The sequence below is a fragment of the Drosophila subobscura genome, chromosome J (assembly GCF_008121235.1).
Source record: "Drosophila subobscura isolate 14011-0131.10 chromosome J, UCBerk_Dsub_1.0, whole genome shotgun sequence".
Classification (NCBI taxonomy): Eukaryota; Metazoa; Arthropoda; class Insecta; order Diptera; family Drosophilidae; genus Drosophila; species Drosophila subobscura.
Window position 1 is genome coordinate 10510470 of NC_048532.1, and position 18369 is coordinate 10528838.

The following is an 18369-nucleotide window of genomic DNA, read 5'->3' on the forward strand; positions in this document are numbered from 1 at the left end:
GATCTAATCTATAGAAAAACTGTGTACGCTCTCTTTATGCTCAAGCCATTGTATTCGCGAATATATTGAATACTAATCACTCGAACTATTTGTTCGTACTTGCTCCCCAATGTGTACACTGTACTGTACTGTACTTGTCTCTCCTGTACTCATACTTTTGTGTACCACTGTTAAAAACGTAAAACAACAACAACAACTTTGTGTGTCTGTGAAATTTAGCATAAATAAAACCAAAACCAAATAGCGCTGTATTATTTTCATTACAACAACTTCAAAAGCAAAGACACACAAAATTACATCATACATACATACATACATATGTATATGTACATACATACATATATACATATGTACATACATGTAGAGGTGTTTAAGGCCTGACCGAACACTCGGGGGTCAGGCTTTGAATTGCAGAAAACAGGTAAAAAGAAAAGAATTTCTATTTGCTCAGACAAAGGTGAGAGATACTCGCACATGCATACAAACCCAGGAGTTTCATTTCACTCACAAGCAAATACAGTTACAGACACACCTACACGCACACATGCAAACAAATGAGTGGCGTAAATGAACATGAATCGGGATTTTGGCCATACTTGAGTATGTCAAACTGGTGTTTCGCACATTTGTTTCGCCGAGTCCAGTGCCCACACACGATCATAGCACTCACAGCCACACACCCACACTTATTCGTAGTTTGAATAACTCATGTCATCTTGGGGCAAAACGAAAGACTTCAATTGGGATTCGAACTTCGAGCGAACATTTTTGGGCAAGGTTTTATGTTGGATTTTTACACTTTGTTTTCCATTTTAGATCTATAACAATTTAAATGATAGTTTGTTCTACTAACTCCATGTTTTAAACGGCTACTGAAACTAAAACTAACAACTAGCTAATGGTTCAGCAACAAGTGTTTACTAGCTGCTCAAATAAATGTTGTTCTTAGCCATAATCAACCTCTAAAACTGCCCCAAACCCACTCTAAGCCTCCCCCCTAAACTTATAGACGTCGTTCATCAATGTTGTGCTCACTGTATGCCCCCCTCCCCTACTAAAGTAAACTAAAACTATCATTACCGTATCGTTGCTTACAATTAATCCTCAACGTTTCTTGTCGTCGTCGTCGCCCGTCGTCATCGTCGTCGTAACAAATATTAACCCCCTAAAAAAAATAATAAAAATACAAAAAAACATTCATAAAAATCATATTTTTCTTTCTTTTTTCCTCTTTTAATTTTTTGACACAAAAACTTTCATTTGCGCTGCAAAAAAAACAAAAAACTATCCATTAAAAAAAAACCAAAAACATATATACAAAATATACATATATATATATCCCTGTGTATATATTTCACCGATATCTCTCACTGATGTCCCCCCTGTCGACGGCTAAACAAATGCGAAACTGTGCGAAAAAAAAACACTGGCGACAAAATGCATTCATGGCTTTCTCTTGCGTGTGCTATCAAAACCAAACCAACAAACAAACATCAACACGAAACCCAATCCAAACGAACGTGAAACAATTAATCCAATAAATAACCCAAACATACACACACACACCCCATATACACACACCCATAAACACACATACGAATGCAATGCAGAAAAGCGCGAAAGTCACACAAGATCATTGAAAAATTGGCACCGTTTAACCCACGCGCTACGCCGATCGCCCACAGGCCACAATCTATCGCAGACGGACGGGAACAGCACCGAAGGTGAATCGACAAGCGTCAGCCGCAATCCGGCAACCACCGGCACCGGCTGCTACAAGAACTACGAGCACGTAGCCAACATGAGAAACAGTTTGCAGCATGTAAGTGATCAACATCATTCATAAAGGGAGAACAAAACAACTAAATGAAAATCTGGCACCCATGGGCTGAAGATTTCCCAAGTTTAACCCATGCATGGCGGCGATTTCCGATAGAAAAAGAATTTCCTTTGGGGATTTTAGAGGAATTATTCCCTAAAGGATTGCTTATACATTCATTTTCTTTGTAAGCATTAACCATACCAAACTTAGTTGAATACACTTCGGCACCTTATCCTTTTCATGCATTTTACTTCAAAATTTAATCAATTAATCAAGATATAATAAATTGCAATCGCGAGTTGTAAGTACTTCTCATTTATATTCCATAAATTATTGTAAAATCTTTTCCTATTTCTGCATACTAAAACAAACTTTCTTTGCCCTTGTCCCAGCGTCGCGGATCCAGCTCTGAGCAGGACGCTGTGCCGCCGTACAGCTTCGACAATCCCAATGCCAGACAGACCTCAATGATGGCCATGGAGAGCTACAAAAGGGAACAGCAGGCGCTGCTCCAACAGCAGCAGCAGCAACAGAAGCCCCCCGCACCGTTGCCGCCAGCCACCGCGGGCCTAGGAGTTGGGGCGACTGCTGCTGCAGCAGGTGTGACAGCCACAGGTGGAAGTGGAGGCGGCGTTGCCAATAACCTGGCCATGGTGGCTGCCTCGAGTGCAGCAACGGCCGTGGCCACAGCCAGCAGCAGCAGCCCGCCCGAAGGTGGTGCCGAGGGAGAGGATGACATGACCCTAGCATCGAATCAGAAGGGTCTGCCCATACAGATGATGATAACGCCCGGGGTAAGTCAGCGAGCCGAAGGGAGAAGAAGGGGTCATAGAGTGGGTGGCCAGAGGTCATGGCCATGGCCGGGGCCAGTCCCAGTATTGATAATCATAATCGTAATCGTATATCTTGAATATCTTAATGTTTTCAAAGTTCCTAAATCGTAATCCTATTGTATTAGTAAATGTGAAGCCATTAAACTTGGATCCAAATATATTCAAATAACTCTATTTACGAAACAAAACAAAACAAAACAAAAACCAAACCTCCCCACCACACACACACGGAAAAACTCACTCACTTTTTGGTTACATTTTCATTTGCGAACGAGTCCGGGGAAATTGCCACTTCTCAGTTTTGGTTTTGTTAACCCCAAACACATGTCCTTAGTTGTACCTTCTATTCCCCTCGTTTCTTTCTATGATTCGTCGGCCTTTTATGTAGTAGTTTTTAGTCTTTTTGGTATTTAGTGTTTAGCGTTTTTGGAAACAGCTTCATGTATTACTCTTTGGTTTAAAACACTCGATTGAATTTGAACCACAAAAACAATTTGGCAAAGAAGACAAAAACAAACCATTAAGAAGCAAGCAAAACGAAGCAAAGAAAAAAACAAAAAACAATGAGCCAAAACCTAAAAGTATCTTAACAACAACCAAACACATTTCAACTTTTTAGATTTTACGGGGACGCAGTAAGGAGGTACATTGAAAGTATACACAAGAACTCAAAGCTCTACTCTACTCTCTACTCTACTCTACTCTACTCTACTCTACTCTACTCTGATCTACTCTCAACTCGTATACGAATGCCACAGCTACCAACATATACTCTATGCTCTAACTACTCTTTAATATGTACTGAATAATTCCTTTGCCCATTTTCTACCCTTGATTTTGAATGGATTTGGACATGGCTAAATACATATTGATATATTTGCGGATTGAATGATTCGTTTTACAGTGGCTGAAACACACACAAACAAACACACAAACAATGCCAAGCTCCCATACAATTATTACTATTTTAAACATTTTCGGTTCTAGTTTTCTGAAGCCCATTTTTCGGGTGCATTGGCCCATCGAATGCCAGACCAAATCTGCATCATATTCTAGACTCTTTATGGCATATATTCCGTACTCCTATAGTACCTCTTGTTCAGTTTTCTTATGCCCATGAAATGTCAGCTTTTCTTTCTATATTCTTTGATCATTTTACTTTCTTCTAATATTATTTACGCGGCTTGCTTTGGGTTTAAAAGATGGAATGAGAACCTCAACTCCTAGTTCGATTTTCCTTTCATATTTTCCGGTATGCCAATGTCTATTTATGGCTTATAGTTAATGCTTCTCTACTAACTTTATGTCAATTCTTAATGCTTGAGAGAAACCCAAATGAATATCTAACAAACTAAAGAATTAAACTAAAACTTTATTTGGACTATTTAACGGCTTCTTGAGTCTTGTAAATATGTTTCTTTGAATCAATTAAACCCTAAGCAAGCAAAATTTAAATCTCTATCTCTTAACCACACACACATACACACAGCTACACAAACATAGAAACATACACACACACACACAAACAGTTACAAACATACATGAAGGAATTATAGGACTTATTTAAGGTATCCCTCAATTTATTTAGGGGACAAAAACGAATAAACTTTGCATAAAATACACGAAAAGAAAACTGATGGAGATGCAACCTGCAGAGGCAGAGTTACACCTAAATATCGTACCACTTCCTGTCCGAATTGTCGACATTCGGCTGACCTGGCACCTCATTCATTTCGTTGGGAAAGGCAACCGGCTTGTGGCTGCGATCAACTCCTTGCCCACCCGTTGGTGCATCTCCCGGCGATAGAACCTGCCCGCCTCCTACTCCATTCTGCTGCTGCCACTGCGGCACACTCTGCTGCTGCTGCTGCTGCTGTTGTTGTGGCTTCTGCTGCTGCGGATAAAACCCAAGTGCTGGCACATTAGCAAGAATAGTTGGCACTGGCGTTGGCCTGTCAAACTGCTGCAGCGGCTGCTTCAGCTTGTCCAAAAGTGCGCCCAGATCCACATTGAGTTTCGGCTGAACAATGCCCTCGGCCGCCTGCAGGCCAACCATCTGTGAGGACAACGAATCCAGGTCCTGGCGTGCGGCAAACAGCAGCTGATTGTGCGCGGCCACCTGCAGCTGAGCGATCTGTGCGCGTATGGCCGCGGCGGCCACCGACTGCTGGGCCGTGTGCAGTGAGGCTGTGATGGTGCGCACCTGATTGGTCGTCTCCTCCAGCTGCGCCTGCGCGGAGGAAGCCACACCCTGCGCCTTCTTAATCTCCGTGGCCTCCAGCTGCACCCGTGCCTGTGCCACGTAGATGTGTTGCAACATGACGCGCATCTCCTTGCGTCGCTCCTCGCTCTCATCAATATTGTCCTGATGCCAGAATGGACGCAAAGGCTCGGAAGGAGATGCTGGCGCCTGTTGGGGATATTCGCAAACGGTGATGGATGTTGGCGGTGGCGTTGGCGGTGCTGGAATGCTTTCCATGGGTGGATAACAGGTCGTAGTTGTGGTCAGTGCTCCAGTGGGTTCCATGGGCGGATTCTGGGCAGTGGGCTCTAGGGTTATGCAGTCCGGACTGACGGTGATGCCTGCCCAATTTTCCCGGTATTCGCCATCCCCATCAGCATAGGGACCATTCGCAAAGCCAAGATCATTCAGTTGGCGCCATGGGCTATCGATCTTGGGGTAGCCATGGGTGGTGGTTACACCACAGAGGAGAGCAATTAACACTGTGGGAAAGGGGTACAAACGTGGGTGTCTTATGGTGGATTCTTGCCATTTACTTACAAATATAAAGTGGATTTTTGGAGCGCATTTAGAGCAGAATTAGACGTTAGATGAGATCGAGTTTCTGTCTAGGATTAAACTGTTTTGAAAGCAGCAGCAGATGTTGCTTTGATTCAGCGTTTTGCCACATAAATAAATAACATTTTCAGAGCACTCACACACATTTCACACACACACAGCTTTGAGCAGCATTTAGCAGGAAGCATGACCAAAATAACTACTAGTTCTAGTACTAGTCCTCGTACTACCCATAACTAATATCCAATCCGCATGCATGCTGCATGTCGTCTCTGATCTGCATTTGGTGGAGCATTTCCTGTACTCTACACTAGCTACAAAATATATATTTAAATATATTTATTATATGTACATAATATTCCAATTTGTTTCTTGTCGCTGAAACCTTCTTTTTCACATTATGCAAAACCCAAAACAAAAAACAAAAACAAACAAATCCTATTTATAGGAAGTGGCCGAACTGCGACGCCAAGTGGCGCTCGAGAATCTGCAGAATCAGCGCATGGACAACCTGGAGCAGGATGTGCCCGTGGAGTTCGAGTGTTGCTTCTGCACCACCAAGGTAAATCCTCATCAAATGCCGCTAAACACAAACAAACTTTAGTTAAGAATTTTCGTCTTGAAATGCTTTTGTATGGCCCCACTGTATGCACCCCACTGTATGTGTTCCATGTTCCTCAGTGTTAATCGCATGCTTTTTGGCACCCTTCTTTAGTTACAAATTTTTGCAATTACAAATTCGATTAACGCACAAACAAACAGCTAAACAAAAGCGCAACAATATTAACAATTAATAAATAACCAAGCTGAAAAATACATTGGCAAAACCGACCGTCGAAAAATTGTTAAAAAATCCCAAAAGCAAAGAGTCCAGAGACTGCTCCGACTGCCTCGATTCGCTCCGATTGCTCTTCCCTTCCCATGATTTGGTAACAGCTTGAGCTAAGCTTTAGCGTTCTCCCCACACACACACACACACACACGAGACGTAGAGCTTGGCCACAATCCTGTTGGTTTTCGTTGGGGATATATTGAGGGCGTATCGAAATTGTTGCTTGCAGGATCGCATTTGTGTGTTCCACGACCGGGAGTACAGCATGCAGCGGCTGGTGCGGCCACCGCCGTCACCCAAAAACTATCTGGCCCTGAAGCGGATGCTCGAGGAGGGCACCATCGACATATACTATCTATGACAAAAGAAAACGTCTGAAAACGCCTGATAAAAGGCGAAAGATGGTAACGCCAAAGCACCTTGTCCGTGTCCTTGTCCCACCCCTTTCTTGTTGTTTGAAGATCGTTTTTGTTTTCGTTTCTTTTACTTTGTGATTTTTCCCGTCCCCACAAATTTTGTGTTTTCTTTCCTCTGTTTTGTGTGTTTTGGCTTTGTGTGAAGAATGGAAAAACTTGTGCGTATTGGAAAATGGAAATGTTTTTATGTTGACTTTGTTTCTTTTTTCATTTTCTTTTTCTTAAAGGGCTTGCCAGGATGCCAAGGCGAGTGTATTCCATTGCGCGCGAATAGCGTTTAGCAGTAAAACACTTATAAAAATTCGGGTATAAATAGACAAGAAAGAAAAGAAAATTCACTCGAAAGTTACTCGTTAATTAGCATTAACCAAGAAAAAGGAATCGACAACGATTGAATACCATTTAATTATGATTAATACTGTGTTATCCATTTAACTGTTGAACATCGTGGACCGCGCGACGTGAAAGCTAAACAAAAGACATAGAAAATTCGAAGAATTCTAAGAATTTTTATTAATTTAATCTCTATAATCTTTACTATACATAAACTATAATCTCTACACTCAACCACAACCCCAACCGAACCAGAAATGAAGGCAAAGCGCATGTGTTAATATTATTTAAAGTGTATTATTGAAGCCAAGTGTCTGTGTATTGAAGCAGGAGCAGCTTGCCGACGGGCTTGACGAAAGTTTAAATCGATCGGAATGTTCTACTATATGCACTAAGCACGTAATTACATAAATTACAACTAGCCTAATCGTAGCCTAATATATCCTAGCAAATGGGGTCCAATCAGCCCCACGAATTACTTTACTTACACGCAAAAAGGCAAAACATCAAAAGGGAAAAACCAATCAACGAAAATCATTTTTTAAAATGCGAGAAAAAACAAAAGCCATAACGCCACAAATCAATTACTTATATAGCCCTAGCACACTTGATGAACAAATGTTAACGCTCTCCATATACATTATTAGTTTGTTGTTTATTTCTGTTACCACTCAACGAAGCGAAGCAGCCAGCCAGACAGCCAGCCCAGCCAGCCCAGCCACTCGGCACACACAAACCGAATCAAACTGAACAAAAAGAATCTTGCAATAAAAAATACCAAACAATGAATCGAATTTATTTATCCGCCGCACTCTGCTCGACTCTTTCTTCTGCCTGCTGATTCTTTCCGTATTGCTCGTCTAGAATGTTTCAACTTTGCTTTCGGTTTCTAATTCCATTTTTATTTGGATTCGATTCGATCAGAGATCTTTTTATTTAAACCTTTGACTAATGGAACCCGCGGGTAAGTATTTGGAGCACTCGGCATCGAATCTTTATTTGCGCAAAAGACTCAGCTTGGGGGATCAGTTTAGTCGTTAAAGATAAGGTAGAACTTCAAGGAAAACCTTAACCCTTTTCATGGCAGCTGTTCTCAGAGGGAAAGAGCAAACAAATAAATTTATTTTTTTATTCTCTGAACTTTGTGACACCGGGTTCAATGCTTTAATTCCTTTCTTATTTATTGTATTGTATTTTTCATTAATTCTTTCTGGCACTTTAAGTTGAAAAAACAACAACAAAAACGGCCCCTAGTCACTCCAACAGAGATCGGCATAATTTAATTAATATTTTTCGGTATAATGATCCGGTTGGAGCACTTAAATAAATAGTTTTCTAATTCGATTTTACATTTTTGTATCAGGAATAATAAAAATTAATAATAAAAAAATCCCCAGAAATTTTAAATTTCCCTTAAATCAATGCTGATACTCTTCTAATTCACTTTATTTAAATACAATGATCGAGTTCAAACTGTATGTTGTCAGGGCCATATAAAGGGTTAAGGCAGAGACTTAAATATAGTATTACATCAAAACTTTTCGTAGAAGATAACTCTGAAATTTTAGCTTTAGATGAAAAATCAACCACTTGATTATACTGACTAGACTGACTAGAGATTCTCTGCCTTGTTGGTGGTGGCGTTGAGGAGTAAGTCTATGAAATTCTTCATCAAACAATAAACGGAATCACTTTTAAATGTAGAGAATTATCTCTTCAACCTGGCAAGAGTTCCTTTGATCCCCCAACGAGCAGCAATTAAACCTCTAAAGTTCTAAAATATTCTCCCATGAAGGACTCGCACCGCATTAATTTTAAGTTAAAATTTTTTCGAATTAGGTTTTTAATTACAAATAATTACAAATAATTATGAATAATTAGCGCTGCACGTTTGCGTTTTACTTGGCGCCTCTCCTAGTTGCATGTTTTTATTAAACGTTCTTGCAAAAGCGAACACCACCATAACGAAACAAATCGCAGTCACTGTGACACACACACACACACACAGCCACTCACACACACTCACAGATAGCTAACCCCAAGAGCAGACACAGGTACTACCACACCAACAACAACAAACAACAGCCAACAACAATAATAAAGCAATCCAAGCTGGAGCTGGCCTTGATCCTTGATCCACCGTTACTACCAACCACACAACTCATTGCAGGACTTCAAGGAGTACACCGATGCGGAGGGTGTCATAGCGCTGCCCACTTCGGACTTCCACAAGCCCATCTGCCAGGAGATGCGTCAGGCGGCGGCCAACCGGCAGGCCAATCAGTTTGGCCTGCTCCCGCCCCAACTGGCTCCGGCGGCGCACACCTATCAGCGCCATCAGGCGGTGGGTTTGGGTCCACTGATGGCCCTGCCACCGCCACCGCCCGCCGCGGGCATCCTGCTGCCCGTGTACACCAGCACCAGTGCCATGCCCATCATCTCGCAGTCGTCGTCGACATCCTCGTCGTATGGCACCACCACATCGACGACCATTGCTCTGCCCCTGGACGCGTCCATGCGCTTCGGTGCGGCCATTTCCAGTGCTGCCAATTTCAATCACAACTACAACAACAACTTCAACACCACAACGACAGTCGGCGCTGCCGGTGGCATGGGCGCTAATGGTTTGCTGCTGTTTGGTGGCAACTTCAGCACCCACTATGGTGTGGCAGGCAGCAACGGGAGCAACAACAACAACAACAATGCGGACTTGGCCAGCGTCGACAGCTCCGATACGTACGCCAGCTGCCAGACGCATCCGTTCCTGTCGCAGGGCGATCTCACGGCAGACTTCAACGACGAGGCCTGTGCCCTGGACATCGACATGGACAATCTGTACATAAATCCGTTGGAACGGGAGGGCCATGGCCACCATGGCCATCATAACATCAGCAGTTCCACGGGCTTCATTGTGGGCCTGCCAGCCACCATTTCCTCCTCCTCGTCGGCGACTGGGCTACGCGCTCAGGTGAAGAAGAGCGCCTCGGGGGACACGGCGCTGCGCAATCTTGCGGCCGGCGGCGGACTGAGTCCTCTGGACGATGTCTACCAGAACTTCGATGTGCAGGAGCGTGGCAGCCGCGTCAGCCTCAACGAGAACTCTGTGCCAAAGCATCGCAAGACGCGTTTCCAGCAAAGCTTCACCGCAATGCGGCCGAGTCCGAGCGGCGGCAGTGTGGCACGTCCGCGTGCCCGCTTCGAGGATACCCGGCTGGACGACGATGTGTGCGGCCGGGTGGATGGATCCGGCGGAGGAGGTTTGGGTAGCAGCGGCGCCGCGGCCAGTGGAAGCGCCGGCGCCAGCGGCGGCCCAAAGAAGAAGCGTTCGGTGTTTACGCCGGGCAAGAGCTTAGCCACTGCCACCAAGCTGATTAATCAGCATTTGTTTGGCATACAGAATGCGGGCTCCAAAGGTAAGTAGCGAGTAACGAGTAGCGAGTAACGAGTAATCCTTTAATGTGCTTTCTCTTTATAGCCAAGTTCGAGAGCAAGCATTCCTCATCAATAGACTCGATTGATGCGTCACCCAATCTGGAGCATCACAGGCGCTCCAAATCGATACTGAAAAACAAGTCTGATATCTCACGCGTCCTGTCCGATCCGGAGAGTGAGCGCCTCCTGGCGGACAACATGTCCGGCTCGGGCGTCTCCGACAACGGCACTGTTATGGTGGGTTACCCCAGAAATAAAGTTCTTCCCCTGCTCACACAGTCATCTTTTCGTTTTGCAGGGCGAATCTGGCAGCGATTACTCACCGAATAAATTACCTCATTCAGTTTTAGCCAAGTCTATATCCCCACCACCCCTCAGGCACCGTACGCTAATGCACCAACGGTCAGGACCTGCGACCTTGCAATCATCATCGAAGCCAACCAAGTTCCAAACGCCGCGCTATCCCGAGGAGCAGGCACTGCGCCAGGTCAAGCCGCTCCTCTCACGCTCCAGCAGTGCGGCAGCGTCGCAGGCTGCCAGCGGCTCATCCGCCACCACATCTGCTGGCTATGCAGCAGAGGGACAGCACACCAGGGACAGCAGTCTGGGTAGGTTATCGGTGGAGTGGCAGACACTCTCTTTCAATGCTCTATTTTCTAATCGCGTCTCTGAGTAATCCAAAAAGAAAACCAAAAACAATCCTACTCTGTATCTCTTTCTTTCCTTTGTCTATATATATATATCCATAACTATATATTTGTCTCGCTTGCTGGCTCGCTCTTGCCCCAACCCACCACCACGCATCGATCATCGCGACTGTACCTCTTCTACTTTCCTCCCTCCTCTCCCCACCAGCAAACTTCTTCGATGCTGCATTCTGAACCCACCAACAACCAAAACCAACATCCCCCTACATACACAGACACAACCACCACAAGAAACACCCCAAGGAGCAGTGACAGGCGAGAGGCAAGCAGCTGTTAGTATTGAAAGATCGATGAAAATAACGATAACAATATCGATAAATCGTGTACTTATGCCAGCACTGACGCACTCTTTGCGGAAGATTCCAAACCCCCCACAGACTTTCGTATAGCACCACGATACGAGCTCTATTTGTTATTTGTTGTGGTGTTCCCTTCATAGACAAATCGATGTAATAAAAGCTTTAGAATTTGATCATACACACACACACACACACATACGCCGCTTATTGTACAGCATTGATCATCATAATTGTTGGAAGCACTTCTATAAAACAAATTCCCTGTCAGATTTCTAATATTTTCGTTCACTTTCCACACAGACTCGGAGACGACCTTCACCTCGCCAGTGAGCAGTCGTGCTGGCGAGGAGAACGCAGCTCCAGCCACCGCCCAGCCGCCCACAGAGGATCAACGCCAAGCCCAAGCTCAGGCTGAGGCAGAAGCTGAAGCAGAGGCTGAGGCTGAAGCCGAAGGCGAGGCTGAAGCCAATGATGAGCAGAGAGCACTGCTGCAGCGACGTGATGGTGCCGACACGAGCGGCGATGCCAATGCCAGGGGCGGCGATCCCCCCACGTAGCAATTAGTTAAGACACACACACAAACACCACAACAAAACACACACAGATACAAAAGGGAAAACTCAAAGTGATAGCAAAGTTAGCAAACATGGAATGTGAATTATATAAAAGCAATGAACAGTATCCTAGTCTAGTTGAGATGGAGACGAAGGCAGCAGCGGGAGGTAATTTAGGAGGAGCTACAGAGAGTGGAGATGGAATGACAGCCGAAAGAGCATAGCATTAGGAATAATACAAACATAATATAAATAGAGTAATAAACGCTACAAAAAAAACAACAAACAACTACTGATGATAACGCTTAAACGAATTGAATGTAAATGTAATGTAAATAATAGCAAACGAGGAGCCAATCCAAATTAGAGCCAGAATCCGTGTACAGAGAGCAAAAATCGTATTTACATTTACAGTTTTACAGCCTTCAGAGCGAGAGAGAAAGAGAGAGCGAGAGCTACGCTGCTATAACCTAATCCAAAACGAGAGCGAGAGAGTAACCAGCGAGAGCGAGAGTAAGCGAGAGAATCACCACAAAAGCCTAAATAGCAAACGATAAAAAAACAACAAGGAAAAAAGAAATATATTCATATTTTGAATGCAAACTTATAATAAAAAAATATACATATATAGAGGAGTATATACACCGCATCGCAATTGCATAAATTCGCATATTTACATGGTATATACATACATATACAATCTAGTAGATACATACGTATGGAATAGCTCAACTATTTTTCCAAAATCAAGCCGCCAGCAGCAATAGCAAGAAAAAAACCGAAAAAGAATTGCAAGAAAGATTTGGGTAGGGTACGAAAAACCCCATAAAGTAGCATCAGCATTGGAGCCTAAAATGCATATAGTAACTGTAACTGCAACTGCAACTGTAACTGTAACTGTATGTACATAGATCGTAAATTCGTAATTCGTTCGAGTTCTCAAAAACCATAAAGTAGTCAACAAAAATCGTTCGTTTCTATAACTATAAAAAACCAAATACATTGCATGTATATAGTAATAAATATATAATATAATACAATATGTATTATGCAAGTGCGTGTGCTTAAGGGCTTTTTCGGTTAGTGCTTGCCACCCACCAACCCCACACACACCCCGTCCCACGCGCCCACCTTCGCCTGAGTTCGGCCCATGTCTGGTTGCCATGTAGAAAATAAAGGATCTAAGGTATACATTTATGTTTAAATGCGACTGCTTGGATATTTTACATGCATAGATGTGTTGTTTGTTGTTGTTATTTATAGCCCCCCCCCCACCCACATCCACACCCACACCCCACACACTAATGTAATGTTTGTTAGTTGTAGGATCGTTGTTACACCCTCGTTCAATCGATTTTCTGTACTGAATGTACTTGTTATCCGTTGTTCTCCGAATACGTAAGCAATACAATTGTAAGACCTGCTCCCAGTTTCGCAAGTATTTAGTCAATTAGCCCCGCCCGCCCCAAACCCCCATTCACATTCCACATTCCGCATGTCCTTATGCGATCCTCGATCCCAGAGAAAGTTTTGTTTTAGCGCAGCATTAATGACCTCTCTATAAGGCCGTACCGAACCTGTCCAATTTGCTAAATCGTTTCGTTTCATGCCAGAGTTGCAAGTTGTTAGCCTCTTAGAAACATATCAAGTAATGGAATACGAGCTCACATTAACACTAAAACACACTCACCCGCTCACACATAGACAGCAACACGGATACGCCACACAGTTACAGCCTGTAAAGAAAAAGATAAAACAGAAAGCACTTTTATTAAGAGACAGACACGGTATTAAGAGAGTCTCAACAACGTCCGCTTTTCGAATCGTTAACAACAAAAACAAAACCAAAACCAAAACTAAAACTATTCTAAAAACTATTTATATGTAGTAGTAAATAAAGCCAAGAAAAATCGACTTAATATAGATACAAATTTTAAGTATTTATGGACAAATGCTTGGAACCGCATTCGAGGCAGAATTTTTGTAAGCAAATTTCATTTAGGATTATAAATTGCCCAGGATTTTGATGAGCACAAACACACCACACAGCGCCCCGGCCACATTCCCCCCATAAATTAAACTCTTAACTTTAAACCTCTTTTGTATATACAAATATTTATTAATCCCGAAAGCCAGCAAGTTCCCAACTAATTTCAGTTTTAATTTATTTTTTTTCGTACCGGCTAAAATAAATTCTAAAATAAATAAACGCGAACAAGAATGCAAGCAACAAGAAATGTTATTAATATTTAAATAATTTAAATAATTACGAGTACATTTTTAACATCTGTGTCTGTAAATCAGCAAACAAGTGAATACCGAAAATACCATTAAAATCGTTGACGAGCGTGCATACAAAAATGTATTTAATAAACAAAACAAAGCAAAATGTATTCAAATCTAAATGAGCGAAAGGTCATGAAAATATATACTAAAATCATTGAGCAAAAAAGTTTAAATATTCCATTGTGTGTACTTTATTTATGGGGAGTTTATTTTGGGTGAGAGTTTCTTGGATTTATTTTAAACTGATTTTTCAGGAAATAATTCGTTGAATATTGAATGTAATTTTACATAAAATATTGTGTAAATGCTGTTCATGTCCTGTCATGTAGTTGTTTATTTTACGTTTACGCAAAAGCCCTTTTCCAGTGTTGGTCAGCGTCTAAGCAAGAAAACAACACCGACAGCTAGGAAACAACCCCATCAAAAGCTACAAAAAAGCTTGCTTGCTCTTTCGGATAAATAAAAAACAAACTTGGACTGGTGTTTGGGGTTGCCCAAAAGTCCGTTGAACTTTAATTTGTTTCAATTGCCGTATCCTGCGTGCGCCTTCACGGGGTGCAGATCTCATTATGTGGCATACTAATTAGTCGGTGTGTGTCCCCACCACCGCGCGCCGACGACGACTCACATGAAGAGAATTATTTCAATTATTTAATGCAACTTTGCGCTCACGTAATGGGGCGTGGCAGCGCAGCAACACCTACCCAATGCATAATTAATGCTTAATCGGGGTTATAAATGCCCGATTAGGACAATTAACTGTCAATTAGTGGACATGTACTCGCCGGAAGAGGCCGCTGCGCTGGAGAAGCGCAACTTTCACAGCATCAGAGAGATGATTCGTCTCGCCTACACGGTGGGCTTTAATCTGATGGAGCCCACACGTTGGGATCGGGCATTGAGGGTGTATGTAACTTAGGGTTTGATGTGCAGACAGGCAGAATTTTCAGCTGTATTCCTCTTCGCAGATGGACCATCGTGCTGAGTCTGAGCAGCTTGGCTTCCCTCTACGGCCATTGGCAGATGTTTATGCATTATATCGAGGAGATGCCGCAGATAGTTGAGGTGAGTTTGGGCCTCCAGCTGTCTGCTGTAACCCACAATTATCTCCCGACAGACCGTGGGCACTGCGCTGCAGTTTCTCACATCGATTGCCAAGATGTGGTACTTCCTCTATGCCCATCGCAGGCTGTACGAGCTGCTCAGGCAGGCGCGTTGTCACGAGCTGCTGCAACGCTGTGAGCTCTTCAGCGCCATTTCGGGTGAGTCTCGCAGCTTTTTTGTTCATTCTTCAATGCAGTTTCTGTCCTTGTAGATCTGCCTGTGGCTGAGTCTCTGCGTCAGCGTGTCTCTGACATTATGCAACGTTATTGGGGCAGCACACGACGCCAACTTTTGATCTATCTGTACAGCTGCATAGCCATCACGTCGAACTACTTTATCAGCTCGTTGGCGAGCAATCTCTACCGCTACTTCACCCGCCCACACGGCACCTTCGACATTGTTCTGCGTGAGTACAGAAAGTCTCTCGGCTCCCCCATTGCCTCACTGTGTTCCTTGTGGCTCATTGCAGCTTTGCCCTCGCTCTATCCTGGCTGGGCGGACAAGGGTCTGGCCTTTCCCTACTACCACATGCAAATGTATCTCGAGTCCTGTTCCCTGTACATCTGCGGCATGAGTGAGTTGCACCCGTTGCCACCCCCAAACGGATTTACTAATTGTGTTGGCGCCCCACAGCTGCCGTTAGCTTCGATGGCATCTTCATTGTGCTCTGCCTGCACAGTGTTGGCCTCATGGAGTCCCTCAACGAAATGATTGCCGGCGCCACGTCGTCGCTAGTGCCGCCAGAGCGTCGTGTGGAGTACCTACGCTGCTGCATCTATCAATACCAGCGAGTGGCCAGGTGAGTGAGTGGCATGCATCGCCTGTGCTCCCCTTTTAATGCCATTTGCAAAGTACAGTTTTGCAGAGGAGGTCAACGACTGCTTTCGTCACATCACGCTCACACAATTTCTGCTCAGCCTGTTCGGCTGGGGCCTGGCCCTGTTCCAGTTGAGTGTGGGACTGGTAGGCATTGGGTGTGGGGATGTGTTCCTGTTGCCAGAGATTTTCCATTTTCCATTTACCATTTATCGTTGCAGGGCAACAGCAGCAGCATCACAACGATCCGGATGACCATGTACCTGCTGGCCTCCGGCTATCAGATTGTCGTCTACTGCTACAATGGCCAGCGATTTGCGACAGCTGTGAGTGTGGAGTCGAAGCTCTATCCAGGCTCTTTCTGCTAATCCCGATTTGGTTTTGACTTCCTTTACTTTGGGGCAGAGCGAACAGATTGCTGGTGCGTTATATGCGTGCGATTGGTTTGGGGAGTCGCGTGAGTTCCGGCAACTCATTCGCATGATGCTGATGCGCACGAATCGTTGCTTTCGACTGGACGTGTCCTGGTTCCTGCCCATGTCACTGCCTACCCTAATGTCGGTGAGTGAAGCAGAGTCCCTTCTTTGCTTTACTTTTGCCCATTTTCATGTGATTGATTTGCAGATGGTTCGAACAAGTGGACAGTACTTTCTGCTGCTGCAGAATGTCAACGAGAAATAGGGCTCAAATGTTGAATAAAATATATAAACACTATTTATAGACAGGACTTGTCGACCGGATGCCACAGCTCTCTGTCAATCAATACGCCGCTGTCCTGGCCCTGTCAGTCAGTCAATTCAGGATGGGTTTGGGCTGAGATGGGGGAGGCAAAAAGCGATTCATCTGCTGCATTAAAATAATGAAATGGCCGTCAGATAAGCAGCCAGCAGCTAGGAGCTGTAGCTGTGGCTGTCGTCGGGCGCCTGGCATCGATTTCACATTCCCATTTCTAATCAATTTTATTTATTTTGCCATTCATCCGGCCATTGTCTTAATGTTGTCCGCTTTAAATGTCTTCCCACCGCTGCCTTCTGCCTTCTGCCCAGCTGTACTTTAATTGTCAGCAGTACAGTGTGTATCTGTGTATCTTTGTATCTGTATCTATCTATCTTTCTATCCATTCTGGTGGGTCTCCGTACTGGGACCGCTCGAGTCCTTTCCTGCTTGTGTCCCTTGCAATATTTTTAATGCACGTTTGCTGTTTGCGCCGCTGTTTTCTTTGCCTTTTATTTTATATCAATTTTTTTTTGTTGTATGTTTTCCCTTCAGCTTTTATCATTCCCGGGCAGCACTTTAATGCTCCAGGACATGGATGGAACGGGGGCCGAGCTGTGCGAAAAGGACATCTTTTCTTTTGGGGTTTATTGAGGCACATGAATATTCTTTAGCTGTTTATATATCGCTCTCCCTCACGCTCCCGCTGTCTGCCTTTTTGTTTGGCAGCTGCTTTTTTCGGGCTTTTATTTTGTGTTCTTTTTTCTGTCTTCATATTTATTCAAGGACTACTCGTGCAGCACTTTATGCATTGTCGGAAAGGGCTGTTGCCATGGAAATACTTAGTCATATATTAGCGCAAGAGGAAACCCCTTACCCCCCCTGTAATTGTCCAATTAGAGCTACAGCGAAATACCAAAGTAGTTTGGCGCTCATTAAGGCGAGGGAAGGCAGCTGCAGGTTGTGCATATTTTCCACTGTTGAAGGCAGCTTTTGCCGCTAAAGACAATGAAGATGTCTAGGAGCAGAAAATGGCCAAAAAGGCAGCAGAGCCAACAAAGAGCAGCAGCATCGTCAGCAACATGATAAATGAGCTGGATAAATGCCAAGGAGAAACAACTCCAGCACTGGCTTGGAGTACTCCCAATATTCCAGGAACATATCGCCGCAGTAGTACGAGGCAAAAACGAAGATTCATTCGTACGTAAGCTGGCAGGCGATTGAGTGCCATCGAGTCGCATGTGTAATGGGGAGCAATGCAATTAAATGAAAACCAAATACACTCGAAGCGATGTTTGCTTGTTGAGCGAATTAAAGCGAATTACGTGGAATATTTTAAACACAAGAGAACACACAAACACACATAGACACGTACACACACACACACACAAAATGAAACGGAAGTCAAGCACAAACCACGC

At 43.9% G+C, this 18369-nt stretch overlaps 4 protein-coding genes across 18 annotated transcripts in view; 2 read left to right on the forward strand and 2 right to left on the reverse strand.

Moving 5' to 3' along the window:
* The window catches only part of LOC117893230 (potassium voltage-gated channel protein Shab), a 55619-nt gene extending 41224 nt beyond the window's left edge, over positions 1-14395 (forward strand). For 5 of the 15 annotated variants that reach the window (XM_034799771.1, XM_034799766.1, XM_034799768.1 and 2 more), the window contains 7 exons: positions 1611-1822; positions 2215-2616; positions 5904-6017; positions 9207-10449; positions 10512-10705; positions 10767-11076; positions 11775-14395. In XM_034799771.1, coding sequence (XP_034655662.1) covers positions 1611-1822; positions 2215-2616; positions 5904-6017; positions 9207-10449; positions 10512-10705; positions 10767-11076; positions 11775-12031 — 2732 coding nt within the window. In that variant the 3' untranslated portion in view covers positions 12032-14395. Of the gene's footprint in view, positions 1-1610; positions 1823-2214; positions 2617-5903; positions 6018-6516; positions 6692-6930; positions 6988-9206; positions 10450-10511; positions 10706-10766; positions 11077-11323; positions 11365-11774 lie in introns of those variants that run through there. The other 10 variants (XM_034799782.1, XM_034799772.1, XM_034799774.1 and 7 more) reach the window with 9 other exon arrangements.
* The window catches only part of LOC117893233 (prominin-like protein), a 139094-nt gene that overhangs the window by 70137 nt on the left and 50588 nt on the right, over positions 1-18369 (reverse strand). Inside the window, exon 15 of the mRNA XM_034799790.1 lies at positions 13719-13764. The gene's annotated coding sequence lies outside the window, so the exon portion shown is untranslated. The remainder of the gene's footprint in view (positions 1-13718; positions 13765-18369) is intronic.
* On the reverse strand, positions 4296-5549 carry LOC117893249 (bromodomain-containing protein DDB_G0280777). The gene is made up of 2 exons (XM_034799814.1): positions 5438-5549; positions 4296-5379 (listed from the first exon to the last, which is right to left on the reverse strand). The coding sequence occupies exons 1-2, from the start codon at positions 5463-5465 to the stop codon at positions 4325-4327; spliced, it is 1083 nt and encodes a 360-aa protein (XP_034655705.1). The 5' UTR covers positions 5466-5549; the 3' UTR covers positions 4296-4324.
* Positions 15090-16915, forward strand: LOC117893248 (odorant receptor 63a). The gene is made up of 10 exons (XM_034799813.1): positions 15090-15220; positions 15283-15379; positions 15432-15576; positions 15630-15824; positions 15888-15992; positions 16052-16217; positions 16276-16381; positions 16456-16560; positions 16640-16795; positions 16859-16915. The coding sequence occupies exons 1-10, from the start codon at positions 15090-15092 to the stop codon at positions 16913-16915; spliced, it is 1263 nt and encodes a 420-aa protein (XP_034655704.1).

Excerpts from the sequence above, each read along its gene's own strand:
- LOC117893248 (XM_034799813.1), top strand. The coding sequence starts at position 15,090 with ATGTACTCGCCGGAAGAGGCCGCTGCGCTGGAGAAGCGCAACTTTCAC. Across the intron at positions 15,380-15,431 it reads AGATGCCGCAGATAGTTGAG|ACCGTGGGCACTGCGCTGCA; the intron begins GTGAGTTTGGGC and ends ATCTCCCGACAG. Across the intron at positions 15,825-15,887 it reads CACCTTCGACATTGTTCTGC|CTTTGCCCTCGCTCTATCCT; the intron begins GTGAGTACAGAA and ends GGCTCATTGCAG.
- LOC117893249 (XM_034799814.1), bottom strand. The coding sequence starts at position 5,465 with ATGCGCTCCAAAAATCCACTTTATATTT. Across the intron at positions 5,380-5,437 it reads CAAAAATCCACTTTATATTT|TGTTAATTGCTCTCCTCTGT; the intron begins GTAAGTAAATGG and ends CCTTTCCCACAG.